Raw genomic sequence first — 25,098 nt, 5'->3', positions numbered from 1 at the left:
CTCGTATTTAATTTATTATTTTTATTTTTTCAATTTCATTATTGTGAAATAAATGAGAAAAAAAAAATGTATTTATATAAATTAAATTCAGTAAAACATATACATACAGTAAGGATCAATATTTAAATATATTTCTTCGTTAGAAAATTATTGAGAATAATTTATTGATTTGTTTCCAAGTATTGTAATGAATCAAGTCGATCAATTATTAATTCAAGTTACTAAAATATATATACGAAAGGAAAATTCAACTATAACCACACGTTGATTAATCAAGTTTTGTGATTTTAATTAATTTCTTGTGTAAAGTATAAAAGTCCATCACGCTTCAAGTATTTAAAAAAAAAAAAATTAATTGTACAAAATTTATTATTATATTAATGGCCGCGGGGGGTTGAAAAAAAGCTCTGTAAATGACTTGATATATTTTTTTTCTGCAACACTATTGAAATTATTAAAATCATTGATGAAATTGATTTTAATTTAAAATCTTTTGTTCACTTGGAAGACGAGTGAAAGCTTTTAATTAAAGAAATCAAAAAAAAATATATATAAAAATTGTTTTAAAATTTAAATAATAATATGACATTGATTCTTCAACTTTTTTCAAGTGTTAAATATTAATATTTCAAAGTAAACATCAAGTAAACATTGAAAAAAAATATATAAATGTCATTCGACATTCGAAAAAGTTAAATATAAACATTTTTCTTTAAACTGTTTAGGCAATTGTTGAATCGATTGTCTAAAAATATTTTTAATATCATGAAAATTCATCTGAATGCTTCAACTCTTTTTGTTTTTAACAAGATTCTAGTTCAAAATAAACCAGTCAATTTTTAATTGTAAAAAAAATAATAATAATTATAATAATACATGTATTATTTAGACACATAAGTAAAATAAGTAAAATAAGTTTTCTTTACCCTTCATTTGCACCAGAATTAACTATTCGGACAATTGTTGAATCGATGATGTAAAAATATTTTTAATATCATGAAAACTCATCTGAATGCTATATCCATAATGAAGAGTAATGTGGTCTATACCTGATAAATAACAATAAAAAAATATAAAAGAAAAAAATAAATATAATACTTGCAAAAGAATAAATAAAACCCTGAAATTCAGGAGCGTCTGACAAGGGTTAGTTTAAAATTCTCGTAGTAATTTTCCATCTTAAAACTCATCCTCAATATAACAGACTTACATTTTATATATATGTCCAATATTACAACCACACCTGACCATTTCTCATGGCGAATTAATACTATATCTCGCCTCACCCAACAATCACTAATAAAATTTATTCGTTCAAACAATAAATAATCATCTTCAAAATAAAATACAACCTTTTCATATATCTCAATTTTCAGTATTAAAAATATAAAAATTAAATTTAAAATAAACTCAAAAATTTGATAAAAAAAGCTTTTACAAAATTCCATCATTCAAAATTAATTTTTTTTTTTCAATTTTTTATAGAATAAAATTTAAAAAAATAATAAAGTTAAAAAAAAATTGAGTTTTCATGGTTCCAGTTACATTTTTTATTTGAGGCTTTCGAACAGATAAAAAAAAAAACTATATATATAATAATAATAAAATAAAATAATTCCAGCACTCTGTATGGTTTATAGATGGGTAAAAGTTGGAAAGAGGTTGAATTGTGCCTATGTCACGTTATCAACGAACCATTACTCTGTGAAGTGAAACTATAACCAAATTACGAGTGTCATTTAATGCATGTAGACTCGCCATGTTGTAACTGAATTCGATGTATAACCTAATTAAGTAACTACACATCTTTGGCATGATGTATAAATTTGATGTCTGTATGTCTGTTATCTATATATGTATATTTAAAGTAGTATAATATATTGAATATGACAAGCATACATATATATCAACTAAATCAAAGCATGTTATATATATTCGTTGTAATTTTAAAAGTACAAAAGGGGAAGAGATGAAAAGTCCCACAAAACTTAATGACAGTGCCAACTTCAGAGGACAAATTATGAAAATGCTACTGTGAAAAAGACAAGAGACACTGAGAGAAAGTGAGACAACAACAAAAACTGTTTTTTTAAAAGATAAAATTAAATTGTAAGAGAAAAATGTATATAGTAAAAGAGAGGAGAGAGAGGGTTGAAATTGTTGGTTAGATAGGTCGGATGGGCTTGTCGAGAATGAAAGTAAAAGGATACAAAAGCCTAACTATGTGCCACTTTATTGCGGCTCCACTCAATCAGAAGTCATAATAAATTTACCACAAACTAATGAAGTTCTGATGAAAGGCAATGTTATATATACTAGCATCTCTCTTCAATTATATACCAACATTTGATATAATTTTTTTTCCATTAAAATATATACATCAAATTAAATTCAATATATAAAAAATAAATAAAGATAAGCTATTTTAATCTTTACAATAAACAATATATAATCTTTGATGACAAAAGAATTAAATGATTAAACTTAAAAGATTTTAAGATTCTATGATTATTACAAAAAAAGAAAAAAAAGTAAATGAAAAAATAAAAAAACCAAGTGAGCATACATCACAGAAAGAGTAAATGGAAAAAGACTTGAGGCAAGTTGAGTGAAAGAAAATAAAAAATGAAACAAAATGAAATGAGAAAAATAATAAAAAAAAAAAAAAAAGAGTTTTATAATCCTTAGAAATTAAAAATGCGTTTTTCCTGGCTATCTCAAAGACAGAAAAAAAAATATATATTGTGTATATAGCAGGCTATCCCTCAAACACTCAGCCCAAGTCTGTTCCATTTACAGAAACCCCATCAAAGGGATTGTGGCATTACACTTCAGAGTTTTAAAGGAAGCCAGAAAGATCTTCTATATTTTACTGTCAATATATATATACACAGATGAAACTTATGAAAAGGCCAGTCTTGCATTCAAATACATACATACTCTGTATAAATATATACACTAAATGTCCAACAGAAAAAGAACAGTTCACTTGCTTTTTCATTATAATGATATATCAACATTTATACTTTGTCCACTTTACATAAAACAAAGAATTCATTACTTTCTTTTTTTTTTTATTCAAGTGTCATTTGTAGAAATTGTTATCTTTTTGCGTTTCTTTATTATATAAGATAATAAAAAATATCACCATCAATTTAAGCTCAAGTTTTTTATTTTTTGTATGACAGAAAATAAACTCTTGTGTTTATTTTTTTGGTTCAATTTATATATTTAATATAATGCATTATTGTGATTAGAAATTTTTTATTCACATGCAATTCTACAGGGAAAACGAAAATAAATTTGAAAAAAAATTAAACCGCAGGCTTATTTGTGATGGATTAATTTTACAAATGACAATATCAATTACTTGATAGATAAAAATAAAAATGTAATATTTAAAAAATTATTGAGACAGGGAAAAATAATAATAATTGAAATTTTTGTTGTTACTTTATCGAGGCTGTGTTGGGTATATATGAACTTTATATATATGTATGATAGATAAGCTTGAGACAGAGAGAGAGTATATCTGTTAAAGTCACAAACTTATCTTGCAAAATCTTATTGCTGATCTAAAGGCGTTTACTCGTTCCGCGCACTTGATTCGCGCAAGACTCTTGTGCTCGAATTGAATTTACAAAGTTGCAGATTGGATTCCAACTTGGCCATTACAGGGTGCGTCTGTTACGGTTAAAATTCAGCAGCAACATAGTCAAGACAAAATTATATATATTTAGTGATATAAGGTATAGAGTGAAAGATAGAGAGAGAGAAGAAAATGACAGAAATATATATAAGGAAAGAGAAACGGGACGATCGTTGTACCCAAGACAAGAGAGAATTAATGCCGATACGGAGGTCGAGGATTACTGAGGCCAAGAGCCCCGTTGTCTTAGAAGTATAACTATAAGCAGACAACGCCAACGAGGCTATTTTCGCTACTGGAAATATTGCACAACCAGCCCTTAACACAGTCACTCTTAAAGTATCTTTCTAAAAGGGGAAAAACCATTATTAATATTCATTCACTTATTGATTTTAATTATGAAAAACATTTTTTTTTTTTAGCTAATGTTAAATATCCTGGAGATGTTTAAAATTAATTTTCAAAATAAGCTCACTGTCTTTATATACAATTAAAAAAAATTTACCTCCTGTATGTATATATATTTTATTTTTATTATTAACGAAAATAATGGCACGAAAGTCCATCACGCTTCGAGTATTTAAAAAAAAAAAAAAAATTAATTGTACAAAATTTAATATTATATTAATGGCAGCGGGGGGTTGAAAAAAAAGCTCTGTAAATGACTTGATATATTTTTTTTCTGCAGCACTATTGAAATTATTAAAATCATTGATGAAATTGATTTTAATATAAAATCTTTTGTTCACTTGGAAGACGAGTGAAAGCTTTTAATTAAAGAAATCAAAAAAAAATATATATAAAAATTGTTTTAAAATTTAAATAATAATATGACATTGATTCTTCAACTTTTTTCAAGTGTTAAATAATAATATTTCAAAGTAAACATCAAGTAAACATTGAAAAAAAATATATAAATGTCATTCGACATTCGAAAAAGTTAAATATAAACATTTTTCTTTAAACTGTTTGGGCAATTGTTGAATCGATTGTCTAAAAATATTTTTAATATCATGAAAATTCATCTGAATGCTTCAACTCTTTTTGTTTTTAACAAAATTCTAGTTCAAAATAAACCAGTCAATTTTAAATTGTAAAAAAAAAAATAATAATTATAATAATACATGTATTATTTAGACACATAAGTAAAATAAGTAAAATAAGTTTTCTTTACCCTTTATTTGCACCGGAATTAACGCAATAATTTTCATAGATCAGATAAGGGGTTGTTTCGCGTATAGCATGCGCGTAAATGTAGTTATAAATAAATCTAGATGCTCTTAATGTCTGACAGGGTGAAGAAGGAGAGACGCCAAATACATATATACCCCAAAGGGTTGTGTTTCAATGAAAATTATGGTAAATGTACATTTGTATTTGCATTTTAAAAATCATGTAAAAAAAAAACAAAAAATTAAATTTTCTATATTTATACAATTATTTCGAAATATGATGTTCAAATTATTTATATTCTTATCTCTATATTACTAATACTATAGAAAAAAAAATTTAAATATAATTTTAATTTAATGAACTTGAGCTTTCATTAAAATTTTTTATATTCAAAAATTTTCGTTACAACTTTTGAAGGGAGAGATGTAAAAACAAATAAATGACAAATGTAATTAACTGTAAAAATAATTTTCTTCCAAGTAAATATATAAAAAAATAATTCTATATAAATTCTTAAAATAAAAAAATAAAATCTTAATTTTCCGCTAATTTGGCTTCATCTTATTTATTGAATAAAAAACATGTACTTTGTGAGTGGTAAAAGCAAAAAGATGGCGGCAATATTGGGGGCAAAAAGAGAAGAGAGATAGAGAAAGATAGAATAGTACAAGTTAAGAAGGCTTTTATCTAAGCAAAGACAAAAGACAAAGAAAGGTGAAATGAGTCGAGAAATTGTTACGATGGAATTTATCAATTTTCTTTGAAGGATTCTAATTGCACTAATTTGTTTGTCTTGGATCAAGCCAAACTATATATACATGGTGAATCACAGAATCAAAAAAGAGGTTTTAGATAATATAAGAAAAGGGGAGTTAAAAAAAAAATAAAATAGGGAGGAAAAAGGGGGGCACGCGGCTTCTGGAATTCTATATCGTTTAATCTTTGTTTCACCCTTAGTTCCTTTTACTTCAAGTCTTGCACATTCTAATAATAATGGAGTGGGTAAATACAAACTTTCACCATTTATTTGTATATATTTTCTTCATGATTTTCAATTCAATGAAAGCTTATTCATTAATCTGTACTGTCGTGAAATTTTTGGTCTGTTTAAAACACCGGAAAATTACTTGTCATTATACACATTTGAAAGTTTAAATTTTTAAAAAAGAAAAAATCATTTTAATTCAACTGACAGTATTAAAAAATAAATAAATACTCTTCTGGTCAAACATGTGAATAATAATAATAACAAAAAAAAAAAAATAATAATTGCTCATTTACTTTGCAAAAAAAAAAAAGGTTTTAAAAAACGTGTCAAGTTTTTCTACATACACAATGAATTAAGGAGGCTATGCAGCTATCACTCTTTTTTTTTTAAATATAATGAGAATGTTCTGAAATGTTGTACACAAGTAGATCTTTTCATTCTGAATACAGCGGTATAATTATTTTTTTATGTTGATCGGTTAAATTTTTTGTAATTAATTATTGAAAATAATATTTAACATTGGCTCTTATGGAGATTTCAACCATTTTTTTCGGATAAAAAAAATGGTGAAAAAGTCTTGAAAAAAATCACACATATACTAGAAACCGAGTTTTATTAATTGCGCGAAAAATTTTCATATGTTGATCGGTCAATTAATGAGAAATTAATTATAAACTTTACAAAAATTAGATGTGGCAACGTACGGCATGTTCAAACACACACACATACCCGCAATCCCATATATTGTATACGGAGCGCAGGCGCTTTTCACTTTATTTTTTTACAGTGTAGCCGGATTTCAGTTTTGTCTGTGACGTCAGAAGCGCCCCGCAACACTCGCAATGAATTTGTGCATAACCTCCTTAAGTAGAATATAAAAAAACATGAAGCAAAAATTATTGTAGTAAAGCAAATAATAATAATAATAATAAAAACACGTAATGAGAAATGATAAAAGAGAAAAAAAAAAAAAAAAGATCAGAGTGTATGAATCGATAATCCTGTATGATCAGAAATACATATCAGTGACGCTTTAGTTTGTGATATTAAAGTTCACGTCAAACAATACGCGATGAGAGATGCTGATGCGATTGTATTATAATACACAGTGGACTGGTGGTTCTATTGTCTCGTCACGTTCACTCTACTCATATCTTTTATCATGTTTTTCAGTGCCACCACGTCATATCATATCAACTTGAGTATCTATCGAAAAGTAGTCTACTTGAGAATTACGGATATATACACGATAGACTATACAACTTCAATCAAAAGCGGTTAAGAAGAGCTTTTTATTTTTATTTTTTTTTGTATCCTGGTTTATCAAGCATCTATTGGTTAGATATATATTTTTTTTTTGTATTTACGTGTGTGTTTAAAAGTCTTCATTAAAAGACAATCAAAAAAAATCATTTTGTTATTTTATTTTTATAATTTTTAGGGGATATAAATATGCATGGAAAATTGAACAAACGTCGATGCGATTTTATCTATTTTTGTTTTGATTGAAATATTATTAACATACCGATTGTTGAAATTATAAACAGGAAGGAATTTGAATGCGTCAGCATACCTGTAACAGAAAACATAAAAAAATATTGTATCAAAAAAATAATGAAAATATAATCATGTTTACTTTTTTTTTTGAAACGTATAAAAAAAAAGTCGTTAAAAATTGTAGGTGAAAGGCAAATTGGTTTGGCAAGAACCGAAAAAAAAATATATGTATACACGAATGAATTGCCGCAACAAAATTAATCTGCTTTTCATTCAAATGGCCCCTCATCTTGCATTTATGTATTCCATAATATTGCATATTTTTATTCCTCTCTCTTTCTTTTAATAATTTTTTTTTTCTTTCGCATTTTTAGCTACAATATAAACCCGCTTTTATTCTCACTCCCTTGGATATTAAGACCCTGAGCTGGTTTGTATTAGTCACATAAATTTAACTTGCACACGAAACGACGCTCAAATCCACGGTAGATACATATAACGTTGACGGATTTCCGTAATTAAAGTACATATTTTCTTCCATCATATCTTATTTATTTTTTTATTTTTTTTCGTCATTAATTGAACCAATTTTATTCTCTATATTTTATGCAATATAACTCTTTGAGCTTTTTTACTTGTGAAGCACTATATTTATTTTTTAGTTATTCCAGTATTTTTTGAGACAAGCTTGAGAAACTGTAATTGAGCCAGAAATATAAAATAAAAAATAATATGAGATTTATTATTTTAAGCGACCAATTTTTATGTTAACAAAGAATTTAATTGATTAAATGGTTTTCACACAGCTTTTGCTTAAACTGGTGCTCAAGTATTTTTAATTGACCGTGAGCCGCATGTACGCATTTAAAAAAAAAAACAACAATAACAACAACTCAATGCTTGTAGGGAAAATAAAACAAAAAAAAAAAAAAAAAGTAGTAGTAGATGTGTACAGCTGGTAGAGAAAAAATAAAAAAATTGTGAAATAAAAAATTGCAAAGTGGTGTTTAGGTTTTTTCATCAACTGCCTCGTGCCTCTTTTAACGCATCCCCCCCACTCCTATACCTGAAATTATCCGTCTATTTTATTTTTTTATATTTTATTTTAATTCTCATTCTTTTTACCCTACGTCCATAAAAAAATTCTTTCAGTTAATTACGCAGATTTCCAATGCATCCCTCGTTTATGGAATTTTTACGACTGCCCAAGCGTTGTATCCTACCTTCCTCTCCCACTTGCACCCCCTTAAAATTTTCTCGTTTTGTATATACATTCGATTTTCAAATATCGAAATGAAATTCCATCATAAAAAATTAATTCATTTAATAGAGTACCTATATATATAAAAACAATAAAACAAAATATACCGTCGAAGCAATATGAAACAGCATTTTTGCAAACTGTTGAACGACTGTAAAAAAAAAAGTACAGTTTTTTTCTTTTTTTTTTTTTGGTAAAATGGTACTACATACTAGACAATTGAACGTTTACTGTATACATGAATGAATATTGAGAAATACAGTGTTTTTGATTTTTTGATATCAAATGGTACATTGTACATACTATTGTACTATACAAGTATGTACTAGTAATAGACAATTGAACCTGTGTTTAGGTGCTTTTATTTTTCTGTATGAGCGTAACATGAATTTCTGAATTATTGAGGAATTAGATCAAACAAATTATTCCAAGTTTAATATTTTTGTAGTTTTGTGCAAATAATTTTTGGCACTCTCTCGATATTATTTTCAGATTAGACTTGTTATTAAAATTATAATAATATATCAATTGGAAATTGTTTGATATTTACTAGTAGAGGCTAGGGTAGCTAAGCAAGACATGTCTCGTGTTGACCAGACACAACGAAACAGCTCTTGTCTTTAGTTCAAACAGAGATACAGTTTCACTGCTCCAACGCTTAATTTTTTTCCCATATATAGATACACCATAGTACAGGTAATATTGATAAATTTCAAAGAGAAAATCATTAGCCAAAAGAAATAAAGATAACTTATTTCAAGCTTGATTTTCGATTGATTCAAATGAAAAAAAAAAAAAAGCATTTTATAAAAATCAAAAATCGACCGTAAATAATTTAAGCTTTGCATCAATGAAATGAGAATCATCAAGTTAATTTTTTTTACCTTTTATATTGTTCGACAAAAGTTATATAAAAAAGATATATGACATGTTGGGAAAATAAGCATTAGTAAAATTTAATGACTGCAGTTTGTTTTCTATGGTGTTTAAAAATCCAATCATTTTTTGATTCAGTCGAGTAAAAAAAAAGATTAGAAGCTGTATGTATATGGTCGCCTGACACCTGGTAACTTCCTCATACCATTTAGAAATAATCATAAAAAAACAACGAATTTTACTTGAAACCACCCTCTTAAATGCTTAATTTCATTCCGGTTTAATTGGACAGTTTTATTAAGGGATGCATATTTCAAATGGTTTTTTTTTTATTATCTTCAGTTGGAAGGTCACTCATTTTTTCTCGTTTTATTATAATGTTTTTTTTTTTCACTGTACACGAATCACAAGGGACAGACGAAAGGCTTAAAAAAATTAGATTTCTACCCTTTAAAAAAATATTAACACTCTTGGAAAATGAATAAACTTTGTTAATTTCTTTTTTTTACTTTTATTTTTCAAAAGGGCTGAGTAACATATCTGAGAATAACTAGATTGATATTCAAAATAAATTCGTAATCTCTCTCAAGGTACATAAAAATATTCATTTTTTTCTCTAATTTTATTAATCAATCTTTTTTAATATTCCTATATATTTTTTTATATTATTTTATATTTACTCCATTCTCTCGGTGAAAAAACAAAATTACCTTGCGGTGGAAAAAAAAATTGGACTAAGCCAGTTAGAGTTGAAAACAGTATATAAATTTTAATAAGCTTCATTTCATGAGAACCCTTTGAGTCAGTTTGAAATGAATGAATTAAAAGTTTGTCACATTCCCATTTTGTTTTGAACCATAATCTCACCCCACAACCAAAAAAAAAATGATAAAAAAAAATTACCAATCACTTTATTCCTTTTCTCAGTCTAAATCGCTTCAAGATTAAGCCGAGCTTTAAATGTTGTCAATTTACATTTCAGCTCAACCTAAAGACACCACAAAATCACAAAACTTTCTTCATTTACTAAAAAATAAATTCACCACTCTTTTTCTTAGCTCTACAGTTGTTTAAAAATCAACTTTTTTCAAATTCAAATCTTCCCTCAAACAGCTTTAAAAAACAAAAAATTTCAAGATAAAAATAAACAGATTAAAATATAATAAAAAGCTCTATGATATCTTTAATATTTTGCATGATTATAAACATAATATTGAGCTTGAAAATTTACAGTCTCTCAGAAACTTAGTAACTCAGTAACATGGTATCGTTATAACCTTAGTAGTCGACGAGCCCTTCGAGTGCATCGAACAAGACGAAAATAGGATATTTTAACTCTCTCACAAGTACCAACATATATAATAATATACATTTGATATGTATATATATCTAAAATATAATTATATATATATTCTCAAACAAGTAACCGAGTAAGATTTCAATTAAAACGTGGCCCCCTACATAGCAAGGATTAGCGAACTATAGTTTACCCCAGGTTGAAGCGAAGAAACCACCCTCATGGTTATGCCACCGCATAAATATCCATGTAAATTGCTCAATGTGGTGCTTTTATATGAATACTTTTCTTACAATTATTTTTCATAAATATCATAAAACATATTTATTTATTACAATCAAATGTATAATAATGTATACTTGTTTATTTCATTATTATATTTCATGACTAGTACGAGAATCAAGCTCGAGTATTTTCATTTTTTTCTATAAATAATTAACACAATTATCAGCCGTGGGATATTTTTTTTTACTGACTAAATTAGTAATAACTAAAACTATTTTTTTTTATGTTTCAAGATTTGTTATTGCTGCATCATTGTCGCCAAATTTTATAATGATAAAAAATAAATTATGATATTGCATGAATGTACAAAAATTTCAATCGAAATAATTATACAAAATTTCTCAAATGTGTTCACTGGAGAATCATAATTAACAAAATTATATGTAAGGGTAACTCGATAGGTTGTATAATATAGAAATAAATGTAGTGTTTGTTACATAGTATGGCAGTTTTGTACTTTTGTTGAAGGGTTGTGTTTAAATTTAAGAAGGGATTTAATTGTTATATGGTTGAATCAGTGAAACAAACAGCAACGAATTGCAGACTCGTCAAGAATAGAAATAAAAAATAAAAGAACAGTGTGTTAATAAATCTAAAAAGTGTCAAAAGTTTATGAATGAAACTATTGTAAAGATGAAATTTATATAAAAGATCTATAAAAGATATAAATTGATTTAATTACAGATTGCATCAGGAGGATATACTTTACGAAATATATATTTTTTTTTGAGATAAATATGACATAAATTTTAAGTTGCATACACACAAAAGAGTGCATAAAAGGTACAATAACATAATACTATTTAAAGAGTTGCGTATATATTTTATAGCCTTATAGGTACTTGAGAGAAAAAGAAAAAAAAAAACTGACACAATAATGTTTCATCTAGTTTTTTCTCAAAAGCCACATCTGTCCTCCGCAAAAAGAAAAAAAATAAAAAAAGTAAGGAGAAAAAAATATACATGTATTTTTTAAAATGAAAAAAAAAAAATGAGTCTATATGTGCGGGATAACAACGGCGCTTTGGAGCCAAGAAGGCGTTAACTAAAATTTAATGGAGATCTCAGATAAAAACATTTTTGGGTCGAGATGCTGAAAGACTTCTTTGACGGATTATACCTTAAATCGTATCTATCCTATTTTTCACAGGTCTTTGCATAAGCTACCTGAAAAGTGAATAGTCTGAGAAAAATTATTTTAACATCAAATTTATATCCAAGTGTTAAAGTACCTATTATTATTATTATTATTTCAATTTTTTAATGCAGTCAGAAGAGAAAAAAAGTTGAGAATTTTAAAAATTAAATGTCAAGTTTTTAGGTTTTTTGAGTGTTTAATTAATATTTTTCCAAAATTTTTACATTTATTTAGTTTCAATGGAAACTTGGTTAAATTTTCATAACATTTCTTTTGATTTTTATTTTTTTTTTTCATTTAGTTTTGACTTTAACAGAGAAATAAAATGTTTAAAATTTTAAAAAAATATCAAACTTTTAAAATTTGTTAATTAAACATGTTGAAAATATAAAATATTGAGTTAAAATTTTAAAATAAATGTGTAAGATGTATTTAGATGTCTAAATGAAATAATTTTATTTACTTTATTATATTATCGAAAAAAAAAAGAAATAAATGAATAAAGAAATAAAAATTACTGAGTAAAATCACCACACTTATTTCTTTAACAAATGTATTTCGACTGTTTCAGTCTCATTTAATTTATTTATATATTTTTTTCTCTATTTGCTACGAAAAAAACGAAAAGGGGAAATTCTCAGAGTCAGTACCGGAAAAGAGTGTCTGCACGATTTCGCACCCGAAAGAGCTCAACAAGTCGAATAAAAAGCTCATAAATAAAGAGAAAATTCCCTCGCCCTTTTTTTTTTTTTCTCTCTCACTTGTATAATTTTTTTATTTATTTTTTTTCATTCCCTCTTTATCCTACCCCCGTTGAATTGAAGAGCGTCAGAACGAAAATTCCAACCCTCGCATTCGCGCGACCTCAGTTTCTGTGAATGTCCCCGCGAACACCTGTTGCACTGTAAATCTCCAACAATGAACACGAAAAGTCAAAAAGAGAAAGACAGATTAAATCAAAGCTGATAGATAGAAATAACAATACAATTGTCACATTGTCATTACAAATATACACGCAAACTTGTGTGATTTGATAGTTGAATTTTCATCGAGGACAATTTATTTTGGATGAACAATTGCGGGGGTGAGCGAGAAACCGTGAGTAATGTTTATCGATATATATGGATGCGTAGGGGTTGTATCGTTACCCATCATCAAATGTGCAATTGCTTCTATATATAATCCTTTTCAAATCGTCAAAAATATTTATAAATTAAATAGACAAAAAAATATTGTCAATAGAAAAATTAATTTTCTTTGATAATATATTTTTTTTATTTAAAAAATAATGGCTGAATATATTTACTGTCCATATAAAAATTTATATACACTCATATTCCATATTTTCAAATTCATGATTTGATTGAAACCCTCGCTGCTAAACCAGCAAAAATTCAATTGAAGACCATTTCATTCTACGGCAATTTTTAAGGCGGATCAATAAAAGCAATTTTTTTACCGTCTGTAGATGTTTTTTTTTTTTTATTATTATTATTTATCCCCTTATTCTATAGCTACTATCATATAAAAGAAAAAAAAATTATTAGCTAAAAAGTGGCTGAGTTTTCGTGCAATAAAAAGTTGCGTGTGTGCGAATGGGAAGCAATCGGTCGGATTATAACGAAAATACATCCGGCGGCGTGTACTGCAAGTTGGTAAAATACAACAAAGGGTTGGCAGACTCCCAGGGGGGTCCACAATAGGGGGAGTTATAGGGAGGAAAATAAGGAATGGGGGTTGAAAGAGAGATAGAGACAACTCAGACAAGGTAAGTTACCAGTTTCATTCAACTTTGCTATGAACATACACACCATTTCATATACAGTAAATGTTATCAAGCTAAAATTTTACTCGATAGATGATACGAAAATTGTTTCGACAATGAGTGCGTTTGAACTTTCCATTACACAATTTTTATTCATTTCATTCTCCCTTTTGTATATGTACCTTTTTATTATTAATATAATTTTCAAGTATACCCATCAGTTGTGTCGTGCAAGGAATATTAATAAACTTCATTTTGAATTACAGGTAAGAAAATATGAGTCTACAAATATATATGAACAAACAAATGTTAAAAATTTGAAAATTAATTATTAATATTTATATTTTTTTTTAAGAAGTCATGTTGAACTGTATATCGTTATGTGACTTTTTAACATTACAATAAATTTAAATTTAAATATTTAAATGTGATTAAATTTTCAACCGCAATGTAGAAAATGTCTTTTTTTTTTTTTTAATAAATTTAAACGACACAAAAATCTCGAGTAAATTCAAAAAAACTTTTTTACCAGAAAATTAAATTATTACAATTTAATTAAAATTTAAATTTATGTCTCAATTTTTTGTATTGTCAATTGAATAATTTTTGCGGTTATATATCTCAATATTTATTCAGAAAAAAAAAAAATTAAAATTTATTAACTGTGTAGATAATTAATTTGTTTAAAATAAAAGCTAATAATTAGAAAAAAATTACATTGAAAATAAAAAAAATTCATCATCAACCTAGATGTTATTTAAAAAAAAAAAAAAAATAGTATTTTATACTCACTGATGTAATGTCAGAGAAATTGTGTCTTTTTTAATTTTCTTTTTTTGACATGACACAGCTTGATTACAACTTTTTATTACACTTTTATTTTATTTATTTTCTTTTGTAAAAAATAAAGCGTCAGTTTGATACTCAGCGAGTTTGATGTAATTTTTTATTTAAAATATAAATTTTACTTGAATTTTTAAAAAAACAAAAGAGACAATTGAAATGATTGCATTTTTTAAATTAAATTACACTGTAATAGTATAAAAAATCGCTTCAGGGTACATATTTCAACACCACCAAACAAAATATAACTTGACTCTATATTTTGTTCTTTCACGTATATTTTTTGAAGTACCATTATTTACATATCTTCAATATTAAAATTTACAAATTCATATTTTTTTACAAAACTCAAATCACCTCTAATTTGTCAATCACATTTTATATTATTTTCAAACATACAACCAGTTTATATAATCACCAACAAGCAAATAAATATCAAAACAAAAATAATTTTCAAATAATAATTAAAGTAGTTGTTACACTCACTTAACAATCATATTCCAACCAATTCGAAACGTTTCGAAAGACAAAATAATATAAAATATAAATAAAAAATACTGTAAGTAAGACACAGTAGAATACATTTAAATAAATTTAAACTGTACATACAAAAATACTTATTTTCAATTTAAATTTTTAAGACAAACCTCAGTTATTTCAATTGTAATTTTTGTTATTACTAAATTGTATATTCAAAAATGACAATCATATTTACCAAGTTAATAAATATACATAAATAAAAATATATAAATGTATTTGCAATTGAACATGAATATATGAAAGTGCATCTGCCTCAACGTCAACTGAGGTGCATGTGCATATTTATCTGTATATACATTAAACACACACACAATAACATCACTATAATGAATATATTTTCTCCGACAAATTGCGGTCCGCACTATCTCGCGACAACTTCCGGTTGTGTGTATCCCTCTTGGAAATATACTTAATCAAAATATATATGTATATTTGTATATGAATGTTATTACTTATTAGCGCAACAGCAAGATTACAGCAATAAATAACACTAACTACATAATATATGCACAGCGGGCTCATTTTATCCGCTCCTTTTTTTTTTTTTTCTTTTTAATTTTTAATCTAATATTTTGATCAGTATGTACAATACAATTATAAATTTACAATAAAACATAAAAAAAATAAAACATATTTTTTATATTGTTTAAACAACATTACAAAAAAAAAAATTGAAAAATAAATTTTTAAATAATTCAAAAAAACAGTTGTGTTTTTGAATATTTTTACAAGTTGGACATACGCCTTTCAACTATTAATAATCAATCAATATGAACGTAATAAATAAATAAATTTTCATTGATAAAAAAGTAACGAAATTAAATAATTTTTATATAAATAATAAATAAATAAATAATAGAAAACAACGACTGAGTGATTTGTGAATATTTGTGATCCGTTCCGTTATATAATCAAGATGATCCAAACATTAACAAACGATGTGAGTTTGCCACCGGTTCTTACAGGCTCCGGCGCCTTTCAAAAGCATTAGGTGTGTTCATGGTTCTCGTATAGTATATAATAATCTCACTGCGGGTGTCATTTCGTATTTAAAAAGGTGCCCAACTTCTCGCCCCCATTTTCCTTTTTTTTTTGTCACAACGGGTGGTATATATAACACACACAAGAAAAGGAAAAAAAAAAAAACACACAGTTCTATCTGTAACATAGTATATCTTTTAGTCATCTCTAATGTTTTTTAAACTATATTTATAAATATATATATTTAAACTCGTGTCATTATATGTAATACAAGGTAAGTACGTTGTCCAGAAGAATTCATCTTCTCCTTCAACCCCCTTAAAAACACATTTTGTCACATAAATGCCGGATAAACACACCCCAAATGATGGAACCACTCAGATTCTTATTCATTATTATATATATTTTTTTTGTTATACCACTCGGCAGCTCATACACGCATCGATTACTGCAATAAATACCTCAAAATTTTTTACGCATCCACGAATTATTTGTATCAATTTTCAACAAAAAAAAAATAACAAATAAACGTGAAAAAAAAATTTTAAAAAACTATTATCATAAAAAAATGTATTATCTATTTTCTAATAACAATAATACATGTTAATTATACACGGAGTGAAATCCGCAGCATATATTACTGTAGTGGTATCGTAAAAATCATAGCCGTTGTCATTAAAGCGACTAATTCCCACTTATTATAATGATTATTATTATATTTCATCTAAATTTTTTACTGTAGTCTATCGGAATTTTTGGAAGTCTTGAGTTAATGGTATACTTTATGCCAGAAATTACTGTAGTGTACAGCAGGTTTTCCCGCCAGATGACACGAATATTTATTGGAAATCAAGTGTGTTCCTAACCTCTTCTAAAAAAGTTTATTGTTTTTATTTTATTCATGAATCTAAATAAAAATGCGGTGAAACACATGAAAATTATAAAATGGTTTATTTTTTTTAAATTAATAAACATGTTACATTTTTATTTTGATATTTAAACAATAAGGTTTTATTTAATTTTTTGTGTTGTTTTTTTGTTTTGTTTTGATTAAAATTACTGTAGTGTAGTAGGAAATTCTAGTCGATCCTGGTGGCCTCCCCACGCAACTTCTCAATTTCCAGTAGACTACAGTAAAATTTGTTTGATACTCTACAGCATTATTTGCTGCGGATTTCTCTCCGTGTAAATATTAAATTTAATTTTTATTATCAAAATTTACTGATAATAATAATTGATTTTCACTATATATTCATAAGAAAATAAAAATTTAAATTTGAATAACTGTCAATGTGATTTTTAAGGTATTTCAATAATTGAAAAATAAAATAATAAATATAAATACACATTTTGAGGTAATTTAATATTAAAAAAATTTCTTTTTTATATATAAATTATCAACTTAGATATATTTTAGAATTCAATGTAAGCAAAAATGGCCTGTGGTGTTACTCACGTTGTATATATAAGGATAAGATACAAAAATTTATATATAGGTATATTGTATATTGGTATATACAATACATAATTCATATATATATACTGTTTATGTATATTATACAGTGTAATATTGTTGACATGCGATTCCGGTGTGCTCGGGGGGCTGTCATAAGCAATGACAAACAGGTTTTTCACATGCACATTTCAACGAGAATACAATAATATGCATGTTTCTTTATATGCGAATTTATTAAATGTGACGTTAAAAATTTATTTGTATTTTGTTTATTTTGTTAACATGATAAACGGTATATTTACAATTTAACAAATAAAATTAATAGTGGATATAATTATTATCTTTATATACCAATCAAATGAAAAAATAAAAAAAAAATGAAAGGTATATTTGTAAATCATTATTATGTACAAGAAACTTATTTATTTTAATTTTTTTTTTTTTTACCTATATATATATATTAATTGTTTTTAAATAAGTATCGAAGATTATTATTTATTTATTAATTTAGTGGGTGGAGCACAACAGCTGCGCAGTCTCAAGGAATCTTTGGATATATAAATTCATGAATTCAAATAATACTGTGCATGCGTGGAACATGATCTCGGTGACTTCATTTTAAAATAAATAAATAAATAAAAAAGCATTTGTTTTAATTTTTTTCAAATAACATGTTAATATTAATATTTATTTTAAATTTTTTTTAAATTTCCTTATTGGATAAGTATAATGATTATTTTATTTAATGGTTGTACATCTGCAGTAACATGTACATTAATTTTTTTTTTTTATTAATAAAATTTTTCATTTGTTTAAGAATTTTTTTTATTTATTTTATTCCATTATCTAATGGAAAATATGTAGAGGTTTTATAAAATATGTATCCTAATTTACTTGACATTTTTTATTTATATTTTTTTTTTACTTTAAACTGGTATGTTATGAAATATATTCTCTATATTTTTTTCTAGCACTTGGAAAAATTAGAAATGCTTTTTTTTTTATATATATAACAATTTTAAGGGGGCGCCACATGGCCATGATAAGAGACAGACGTCAAGGGAAAACCTTTTTGTGTAATCTAAAAAAGTATATTTAGAAAAATATTTATTTCGGTATGGATTATGGTATTTGTAAACTATTTAAAAAGTTATTTGACAAACTAATTTTTGTGTTGATGAATGAATTTTTAGTAAAGATATGTTTTATGTCTATGTTTCTACCAATGGATATTTTATTTGAGGCGGAGAATGGCATCCATAATGTGCAAAAAGGGAACCAAAAAAATTGGGGCAGGGCACAAGGGGTTGACCAATCGACAAGAAAAAATAAAAAAGGGTGAACAACTTCAGTCGAAAGGGGTTTCTATATATATGTATAAAATAAATGTTCATATATACATGGGGTATTCCGTGTCGAATTGACAAATTATTTGTCTCATGTCATTGAAAAATGTTGAAAACATTTTTTTTAATTTTATATAATACGTTAATTATTGTTAGAGTTTAAAAGGAATTTAATTTAAAAAATGCATTCATTTTAATTGTCTCTTTTGTTTTTAAAAAATTCAAGTAAAATTTATATTTTAAATAAAAAATTACATCAAACTCGCTGAGTATCAAACTGACGCTTTATTTTTTACAAGAGAAAATAAATAAAATAAAAGTGTAATAAAAAGTTGTAATCAAGCTGTGTCATGTCAAAAAAAGAAAATTAAAAAAAGACACAATTTCTCTGACATTACATCAGTGAGTATAAAATACTATTTTTTTTTTTTTTTTAAATAACATCTAGGTTGATGATGAATATTTTTTATTTTCTATGTAATTTTTTTCTAATTATTAGCTTTTATTTTAAACAAATTAATTATCTACACAGTTAATAAATTTTAATTTTTTTTTCTGAATAAATATTGAGATATATAACCGCAAATATTATTCAATTGACAATACAAAAAATTAAGAATAAATTTAAATTTTAATTAAGTTGTAACAATTTAATTTTCTCGTAAAAAAGTTTTTTTGAATTTACTCGAGATTTTTGTGTCGTTTGAACTTATTCAAAAAAAAAAATAAAAAACTGTATACATCTTCTCATTTGAAACAATCAGAAATATTTTTTAATATATATATTTTTCTATACATTTCATTTCTGACCATATATATTACGTCTCGGTATTTATTTCGAGTGTAATTAGGAAGCAAGGTATCCATACTTTTTAGCCAAGAAAACTACACCTGCGGTCGCTGCCAAAGAGATGCATTATATTATTGAATGCCGTTCAAACTCTTTATTCTTCTTCACACTTATATGCACAGTAGAAAAACGGATGTATGGTACTTTAAGTTTAATTCTTTGTTTCAAATGGTAAATTGCATAGATTTAGTAAATTTACAGATAAAAATAAACTAAAACAAAAAATAAAATTTCACCATAACGTTATTCACATTTACAGTTATTATAAATATATAAATTAAATTTTATAAATATCATTTATTATATTTATTTATTTTCCATTATATTATCAGTTTTAAAATCTGATGTTATAACAAGATGACTTGATATTTTTTTTAATATTTGATTTTAAAATCATTGTGTATATGCGTTTTTAATGCTTTTCATTCTTTCCTATTAGAACACTTTAATTTGACTTTTTTTTTTCCATTTTTTTATTAATATATATTTATTCATTCGATTTTATATATTCTATTTGATTTTTTTTTTTTTTTTTTTTCTGCATCGGTCAGCTGCCCCCGTATACGCATTTCTCATTGTCTCGTTGCTGACACTGCAACTTTATAATATCCCCTGGTTTAATTTTTTCACTCTTCTTTTCTTCAACTGTCATGTTCATAATATAAACGTGAGAAAGAGTATACAGTAATTCACGCAACTGCAAAGCTTTTTTAGCAAATTTAATATTTATACCGAATGACTGATGACTGTAAAAAAAAAAAAAACGGGGTCGTATTGTTTGACACGTTCTGTCGTTGATCGATATGACGCATTTGTAGGAATAAAAAAAAAATAATAAAACTTTTCAGGTACTCTCCCTAACAGTGTCCATCAAATTTTTCACTGTATATATTTTTATCAAAAAATCTCATTTCAATTTTTTCTTTATCTCCATCGCTCTATTGCTCTTTTTTTATTTTCATTTTTTCATCTATTATTTTTTCTCGTCAGTATCGATTAATTTTAAAAAATCACAAACAAATAAATTTTTTACAGTTGGCTAAATATTAATATTCTTTTCAAAGTTATAGTTAATGAAACTATATATATTTTTATATTATTTATTTCCATTTGAACTTTAACAAATTTCCGACGCAGAAAATTGCTTCGTCAGGGGGAAAAGATCCCATGTCTAGATAGCGTAAAATTCGTGTATTGTGCGGATTCGTTTGTAGTTAAAAAAATAAAATTTAAAAAACAAAGATATATATTAAAAAATATAAAAATCTATGGGTTTATCATGATGTATGAATGTGTGAATTTTTTGTATTGGATGATAGAATCATTAACGAATCATTAAGGTGTTCCCACATAATGATAATTCTATATACTCCAGAAAAAAAGGCAGTTTTTTATTTCCAAATGAGAATAGATGAACAGATACAAGATTGAAAACAAAACTATTAATGATTTTTTGATCAAAGGCAATCATAAAATATATATATAGGTGTGTATAAGCAATTAGAAAAAGCCGAGTGTTTTTTTTCTTTTTTTTAATAAAGCTCCAAATCTCTGATTTCTATATAAATTAATTTCAATCAAACAAAGCCATTATTTTTCAAACCGTATTTCCCATTTTCAAATAAAATAAAAATATTAATTTAATTGAATTTATTTTGTGTTAAAACTAATTAATTTTATTATTTAAAAAAATTATTTATTCGAATAAAAAAATCTAAAATTAAAAAACCATATAATTTATATGAAAAAAATAAAAAAAAATTAACTTAAAATATCTCAAAGTTATATATTATTTCTCCACTTGCCTGAGCAAACAAGTAAAATTATTTATTGACAATAGAAATAAAATATAAAAAAAAAAAAAAAAAATCTTAAACCAATATCATCTTACGGCGCCTTGAGGCACGCGAAAAGAATTTAAAAAAAAAAATATATATAAATATAATAAATAAATATCTTTTCTACAGTCTTCACTATGATCATGTCATCTGTAAAAACAACGCCTCTAATTAGCACGTTATATTTATTATAATTTCAACCACATGAGCACACTTTTGTGCTTTTGTATCAAAGGCCCATCGTGCCTCGCTTGTTTCAACGAGTACTTTATGATGCTCTTTTGCCGCTTTGCTACAAGATTTATTCTAATCTACCACCCCACGAAGTTTCAAGAAATATATAATAATAATAAATTTATATTTCTATATACATATTAAAAGTATTTTAAATTCAAAGCAAAACATGTTTCTTAATAGGAAAAAAAAAGAGCAAACAAGTATTAAAAGAGACTTGAAAATTCGCTATACATATCTATTATTTTCTTTTTTTTTTTTTTGCATAATTAATGTTATAATTTCTATTTAATAAAAAAAATTAATTATGAAATCTAATAAATATAATTTCATATATGAAAAACAACGTGTTTGAGTTTCAGCTGCATTTTATATATATTTTTTTTTTCTTCACATTTATATATCATTTCATTAATTTGAATTAAGTTAAATGATATGGTGTATTATAGCAATATATAAGACACGTAATTATTAAGCATATACATTTACACAAGCATCAAATCAATGTATTATATATACAGACACACATTAACACATATTCGTGAGAGTTGAAATTATATATATATATGTGTATATTGTATTTTGAGTTCGCGAAACATTGAGAAATCAAAAAAACAAAAAAAGACAAAATGGAAAAGCATTTATACCTGAGATGAAATGAAAAAATTTAAAAAAAAAAATGTTTTAAAATTAAAAAGGTTTCTTGCAAAGGCTCTGACAGTGCCAGACCCGCCCACAAAAGTAATCACGAGAAGATAGTTGACTTGGCAGACATGCATGTTAAACAAGGACACAACTTATAATACAAACTATCCGCCTGATTCATCAGAAGAATGAATCAAGAATGAAAAACGAAAGAATTGAATGCATCAAAATTTTTATATACGCATGCTTATATATGTGTGTGTTAATTTTGATTGGCTTTAAAAATTTTTTTATATGAAATATATATAAATATTTTTTTATAATTGATATTAAATAAAATTTACAATACAATAAATATATATTGTATTGAGTTGATTTATTTTTAAGATAAATGAAAATTTATTAAACAAACAAATAAATTATTTAATTTAATATTTACAAGAATTATTTTTAATTTTTTTAATTTAACAAAAATATGAGAATTATTATTATTTAAATATTAATTAATTTTTTGTTAATAAATTTTATTTAAAATTATAATAATAAATTTTAAAAATTTATATAATCGAATTATATTTTTTTTTATTATTATTTAAAAAAAATATTTATACTTAATTTTTTATTAAATAAATAATGAATATTCAATTTATTTTTGTCTATTATTTAATGTAAAAAATAATTAAATATATAATCATTTATTTGCTTTAAATATTTAATTTATTTTATAATAATTAATATTTATTTTTTTTATAAAAATTATTTATTTATTTTAAATATTTATTATATACAAATGCTAAATTTATTTCATTCAAATAATTTTTTTTTCTTGATTCAATGATAAATTTTAAATTCGACTATTGAGAATTGTCATTAGGTAATATTAGAAACAACTAGCATCTATTTAAACTATAAAATTTAATCAAAAAATAAATTCCTTTCCCCATGTAATAAATTTCAATTTAATTAATTTCTTATAATTATAATTGTTTCACTCGTGATAAAACCCTTCTCGAGGATCATATATACATTGTATATATATTTGCTCTTTTCATTCATTGTCAAATACTGTAAATATTATACATTGAAATAATCTAAATGAAAATTTATTATACAATTAATAATCAATAGTTATTTATGCTTCAGTACTTAAAGATGTATTTAAAAATTTTAATTTAATTGAGCATGCCCAAGTATTATGAAATTTTTAATAGTTGTATACATATATATAAAATGTATATGATGGTCGAGGTCAGGTTATGGTGTGAGACTGGTTCTCGTCGAGTAAAGGTTCAGCTAGGTCAGTCACTGGAGGTCCTCTTTTATCCCCTCCCATGCCCTTGACACGACTTATTATTTAAAAAAAAAAAGCTTTAATTCTTTTTTCATTTGTCTCATAAATAAATATATAAATTATTTCCAACAATAAATAATAAAATATGTAACTATATATTGAAAATCTTCAAGCACCTCAATATAAGCATGTATGTATATTTTTATTTCAACAAATAATCATACTCAAAAACCACTGTCGTATTCATATGTACAATTATTATGCTAGGCACTTATATTTCAAGTGAAATATACAAATAGAAAGTAAAGGGTAAGAGGTCCAAGAAGAAAGTAGCCACTTGAAATATAAGAAGTAAAAAAAAAAATCTTTCAATTATATATTTTGCTTCTTTTTAGACACAAGTGTTTGTATTATTATTTTTTAATAGAAATATATTTTTTTTTTCTATTCATACTTTTAAACCGTTCATCTTAAAAATTATGATACAATTATTATTTAAGCTTTGAATTATTTTTATATGTAGATAGTTTTTTTATAATTATAATTGTCAAATGTATGTCACCTTGATAATAATCGTTTGTTTTTTTTTATAATGTTATTGATGTATTTAAATATTTAAATTACAAACAAAGTATATCTCGTAATTTGCACATAACCGTTAACAATGAATCATCAAATAAATATGCCGTGAATTTAACGCACCAATTAAAATTGTATTTCTTTTTTTTAATTTGATTGTATATTTTTTTCGAGCAAGACATTATTATACATAATTTGTACATTAGCCCACCCCAAGTGGAAAAAATATGTATAAAATATATATGGAATATATATAGAATATGTATGGATTTGGACGTAGATTTTCCATATATATTCCATATATATTTTATATATATTTGACACTTTAAGTATTTCATTTGTTTATAATGGATAGAAAGTGACCGTTGCTAGGGCTCCAAATAAACAAACTTTTTTAATTATTCATTTTACTGCGTTAATTTTTTTTTCCCTCCGTTTTTTCTCTTGTTTTTTATTTATAAAAATTAATTCATTAGTATATGTTTTTTTTTTCTTACTTTTTTTTTCACTTGTTTTTTATTTATAAAAATCAAAAAAAAAAAAAATTAAGTTAAAAAAAAAAATTT

At 25.1% G+C, this 25,098-nt stretch overlaps 1 protein-coding gene across 8 annotated transcripts in view; it reads right to left on the bottom strand.

The window, feature by feature from the left end:
• LOC122855218 (dachshund homolog 2) overlaps positions 1-25,098 on the bottom strand; it is a 140,207-nt gene that overhangs the window by 103,979 nt on the left and 11,130 nt on the right. For 5 of the 8 annotated variants that reach the window (XM_044156414.1, XM_044156415.1, XM_044156421.1 and 2 more), the window contains exon 2: positions 7,336-7,383. The exons of the other annotated variants lie outside the window; for them this stretch is intronic. In XM_044156414.1, coding sequence (XP_044012349.1) covers positions 7,336-7,383 — 48 coding nt within the window. The remainder of the gene's footprint in view (positions 1-7,335; positions 7,384-25,098) is intronic. 8 annotated transcript variants of the gene reach the window in all.

This window comes from Aphidius gifuensis, linkage group LG4, assembly GCF_014905175.1.
Source record: "Aphidius gifuensis isolate YNYX2018 linkage group LG4, ASM1490517v1, whole genome shotgun sequence".
Lineage (NCBI taxonomy): Eukaryota > Metazoa > Arthropoda > Insecta > Hymenoptera > Braconidae > Aphidius > Aphidius gifuensis.
This window is presented reverse-complemented; position numbering and strand designations above follow the sequence as displayed.